This window comes from Oncorhynchus tshawytscha, linkage group LG33 (assembly GCF_018296145.1).
Source record: "Oncorhynchus tshawytscha isolate Ot180627B linkage group LG33, Otsh_v2.0, whole genome shotgun sequence".
In the NCBI taxonomy this organism is placed as follows: Eukaryota; Metazoa; Chordata; class Actinopteri; order Salmoniformes; family Salmonidae; genus Oncorhynchus; species Oncorhynchus tshawytscha.
The window spans coordinates 42,554,941-42,559,940 of record NC_056461.1 but is presented as its reverse complement, the minus strand read 5'-3'; the positions used below and the strand labels follow the sequence as shown (position 1 = coordinate 42,559,940).

Below are 5,000 nucleotides of genomic sequence, written 5' to 3'. Positions count from 1 at the left end.
GGAAACAGCTCATATATAGTGACAGGAAACAGCTCATATATAGTGACAGGAAACAGCTCATATATAGTGACAGGAAAGCAGCTCATATATAGTGACAGGAAAGCAGCTCATATATAGTGACAGGAAACAGCTCATATATAGTGACAGGAAAGCAGCTCATATATAGTAACAGGAAACAGCTCATATATAGTGACAGGAAAGCAGCTCATATATAGTAACAGGAAAGCAGCTCATATATAGTAACAGGAAACAGCTCATATATAGTGACAGGAAACAGCTTATATATAGTGACAGGAAAGCAGCTCATATATAGTGACAGGAAAGCAGCTCATATATAGTAACAGGAAACAGCTCATATATAGTAACAGGAAACAGCTCATATATAGTAACAGGAAACAGCTCATATATAGTAACAGGAAACAGCTCATATATAGTAACAGGAAAGTAGCACCACAATGAGGAACTAGTGATCGAACCTGAGTTACTGAGACCAGCTCAACTTGCTCCCTCATATATAGTGACAGGACATTCAAACAAACAGGAAACAGATTTTGATTTTTTTCTCATATATAGTAAAGAAACACAAATTAATATAAGTAGTAATATAAGTGAAACAGCTCATTACTTAACACACAAGGTAATATTGTTCAATGAAACAGCTCATATATAGTAACAGGAAACAGCTCATATTAGTAACAGGAAACAGCTATATATTAACAGGAAACAGCTCATATATAGTGACAGGTCAGCTTTATAGTAACAGGAAACAGCTCATATATAGTAACAGGAATCAGCTCATATATAGTGAAACATCCTGAGGACCATTCTGTAACCACTTCATATATAGTAACAGGAAACAGGCGTCTTCAGTGACAGGGGACTGGAGGGAGGGGTCAGCTCATACCTAGTCAAGACCATATAGGACAGGAAACCTCATATAAGTAACAGGCTGTCTGTATATAGTACCACTGCTGCCATAGTAACTTCTCTGCACCTCATTTGTGACAGGAAAGTAGCACCACAATGAGGAACTAGTGATCGAACCTGAGTTACTGAGACCAGCTCAACTTGCTCCCTCACGACATTCAAACAAACAGTGAGATTTTGATTTTTTTTCTCATAAAAGTAGCACAAATTAATATAAGTAGTAATATAATGCGTTACTTTCCACACAAGGTAATATTGTTCAATGTAACGTGTTTTTCAAGTAATTAATCCCAACACAGGTCTTTAAGCCCGCCCTCTGCTCGTGTCATCACTAGGCGACGTGAACATCCTGAGGACCATTCTGCTGTACCACTTCAGTAACGGCGTCTTCATCAACGGGGGACTGGAGGGAGGGGTCACCAACCTGCTCAAGACCATCCAGGGACACAACCTGCAAGTGCTGTCTGTATGTACCACTGCTGCCATTGTCTTCTCTGCACCTGCCTTTGTTTCGGTACCTATAATAAGCATGTACAGAACATGGATCATCATTTTCTCTGCTTAGTTAGTACTGGACAATGTTATTCCTGTACACACATATTTCAAGAGTTTTCAAGAGACCTTGTGAGCACTAAAGTTATTTCAATAATATATCTGTACAGATGCAATACTCTGAGGTAGACTAGGCTGTCTGTCCTCTCCTGTCCCAGAGGTAGAGTAGACACAGGAAACACTGTGGACTGTCTGTCCTCTCCTGTCCTAGAGGCAGAGCAGACACAGGAAACACTGAGGTAGAGGGGACTGTCTGTCCTCTCCTGTCCCAGAGGCAGAGTAGACACAGGAAACACTGTGGACTGTCTGTCCTCTCCTGTCCTAGAGGCAGAGCAGACACAGGAAACACTGAGGTAGAGGGGACTGTCTGTCCTCTCCTGTACCAGAGGCAGAGTAGACACAGGAAACACTGAGGTAGAGGGGACTGTCTGTCCTCTCCTGTCCCAGAGGCAGAGTAGACACAGGAAACATTGAAGGATACGTTGTCTCTCATTACCTACTCCAATTACATCATTATCATGAGGAGAACACTTCCTTTTAAAAACACCTTCCACCACCACAGGAACATGGGGACTTCAGTGACTTCACTGTTTTTTGGGGTTCATTTCTGCGACTCACATATAATATCCGACTAAGGCAAGGATATGTTCCATTTCTTTCATGTGAAAATCTTTCTGGACCCTTGTTACAGACTGGTTATCATACATTAGGTTGTGGTAAAGACTCTCTGTTTCTCCTTTCTCTTCATCTGCAATACAGATAACCCCTTTTTCCTGTTTCTATCAGGCCGGACAATCTCAGACAAGCCTTCCTTAACTCATGAAGGAAATTCAGAGACACAGAAACAAGGCATTGTCTAGTAACTTTGTCCAGAGATGCAGGGAGTAGGAGGTGAGGGGGGAGGAAGGGGGTGAGAGGGTTATGGGTGAGGAGGAGGGAGGAAGGGAGGGAGGGAGGAAGGAGAGAGAGATAGCAGAGGGTGAGAGAGTTTAGGGAGAGTGGAGAAAAGGGATAGGGACAGGGGTGGAGAGAGAGCAGAGGGTGGGAGAGTTTAGGTAGAGTGGAGAAAATGGATAGGGACAGGGGGGGAGAGAGAGCAGAGGGTGAGAGAGTTTAGAGAGAGTGGAGAACAGGGACATGGGTGGAGAGAGGACATGACAGGTAATCATCAGGAAGCCAGATTTCGTTAGTTTTGGCAGAACTCCAAAGATACAGGCTTGGCAGGAACAGATTAGGCTGTTGTCTAAATGGGGACGTGCAGAGAGATGGGTGTAAGGAATGACCTTACACACACTGAGGACAATACTGAAACAGTGTACGTGTGCGTGTGCATGATGTGAGTGTGTGGGAGTGTGTTCAGTTAGAAAGTGGTTCAAATGATGGGTTAGAGAGAGAAGGAAACAAAGTAGTGGGTTAGAGAGAGAAGGAAACATAAAGTAGTGGGTTAGAGAGATAAAACCATAAAGTAGTGGGTTAGAGAGATAAAACCGTAAAGTAGTGGGTTAGAGAGATAAAACCGTAAAGTAGTAGATTAGAGAGATAAAACCATAAAGTAGTGGGTTAGAGAGAGAGAACCGTATAGTAGTGGGTTAGAGGTAGAACCGTAAAGTAGTGGGTTATAGAGATAAAACCATAAAGTAGAGGGTTAGAGAGATAAAACCATAAAGTAGTGGGTTAGAGAGATAAAACCATAAAGTAGTGGGTTAGAGAGATAAAACCGTAAAGTAGTGGGTTAGAGAGATAAGACCATAAAGTAGTGGTTTAGAGAGATAAAACCATAAAGTAGTGGGTTAGAGAGATAAGACCGTAAAGTAGTGGGTTAGAGAGATAAAACCATAAAGTAGTGGGTTAGAGAGATAAAACCATAAAGTAGTGGGTTAGAGAGATAAAACCATAAAGTAGTGGGTTAGAGAGATAAAATCATAAAGTAGTGGGTTAGAGAGATAAAACTGTAAAGTAGTGGGTTAGAGAGATAAAACCGTAAAGTAGTGGGTTAGAGAGATAAAACCGTAAAGTAGTGGGTTAGAGAGATAAAACCATAAAGTAGTGGGTTAGAGAGATAAAACCATAAAGTAGTGGGTTAGAGAGATAAAACCATAAAGTAGTGGGTTAGAGAGATAAAACCGTAAAGTAGTGGGTTAGAGCGATAAAACCATAAAGTAGAGGGTTAGAGAGATAAAACTGTAAAGTAGTGGGTTAGAGGGAGAACCGTAAAGTAGTCGGTTAGAGAGATAAAACCATAAAGTAGTGGGTTAGAGAGATAAAACCATAAAGAAGTGGGTTAGAGAGATAAAACCGTAAAGTAGTGGGTTAGAGGGAGAACCGTAAAGTAGTGGGTTAGAGAGATAAAACTGTAAAGTAGTGGGTTAGATAGAGAACTGTAAAGTAGTGGGTTAGAGGGAGAACCATAAGGTAGTGGGTTAGAGAGAACCGTAAAGTAGTGGGTTAGAGAGAGAGAACCATAAAGTAGTGGGTTAGAGAAGGAGAAACATAACATAGTGAGTTAGAGAGAGAGAATGGGACACATGAAAGGAGAAAAATTGTTCTGTTTCATATTGAACATGGCCGTCCCGAGAGACCCACAACGAGACAATTAAATTACAGTAAATTACTTTCCCTGGTGGCGTGGAATGTTCCATTTACCGAAGCAGAACCTCCAACAATGGCAGGGACATGACATCTGGAATCACAAACTGGACATGTCCCCACTTTTCACCTTTTCAAGACTGTCGTCTTTGGAGAGGGTTTAGTAAGATGTTATTCTAACACACACACACACGCACACACACACACACACACACACACACACACACACACACACACACACACACACACACACACACACACACACACACACACACACACACACACACACACACACACACACACACACACACACACACACACACACACACACACACACACACACACACACACACACACACACACACACACACACACACACACACACACACACACACACACACACACTCTCACTCATTCACTCACTCACTCTCTCACACACACACACACACACACACACACACACACACACACACACACACACACACACACACACACACACACACACACACACACACACACACACTTCAACATTACGAGTTGAAGCTCTCAGGAGAGTGTATATTCAGATGGTCTCAGTAAGGCAGTCATTATGGCCATGTTGTCCACTGCTGCCATTATCACACAGTGTAATCTTCTGTTATCATCGATAATAACATACATATCCCAACAGAACGTCTCGATCAATAACAACTATTCCTGTCATGTTGTTTCAAGTCGGGCTAACAGAACTACTGCACTGCGGTGTCAAAGCTGTGTGAGCTAAAAAAAACAACCTTGTTGGTGCATAGGTCAAGTTGTCGGGTAGTGGTGTTCACTCAAGTCAGGGCAGCCCAACCCTCTTCCTGGAGATCTACTGTCCTGTAGGTTTTACAGTCCAACCCTCTTCCTGGAGATCTACTGTCCTGTGGGTTTTACAGTCCAACCCTCTTCCTGGA

General features: G+C 42.5%; 1 protein-coding gene across 4 annotated transcripts in view; it reads left to right on the top strand.

Annotated features, from left to right (window-relative positions):
* LOC112247739 (periostin-like) overlaps positions 1-5,000 on the top strand; it is a 73,911-nt gene that overhangs the window by 42,915 nt on the left and 25,996 nt on the right. For all 4 annotated transcript variants that reach the window (XM_042311110.1, XM_042311109.1, XM_042311108.1 and 1 more), the window contains exon 13: positions 1,263-1,393. In XM_042311110.1, coding sequence (XP_042167044.1) covers positions 1,263-1,393 — 131 coding nt within the window. The remainder of the gene's footprint in view (positions 1-1,262; positions 1,394-5,000) is intronic.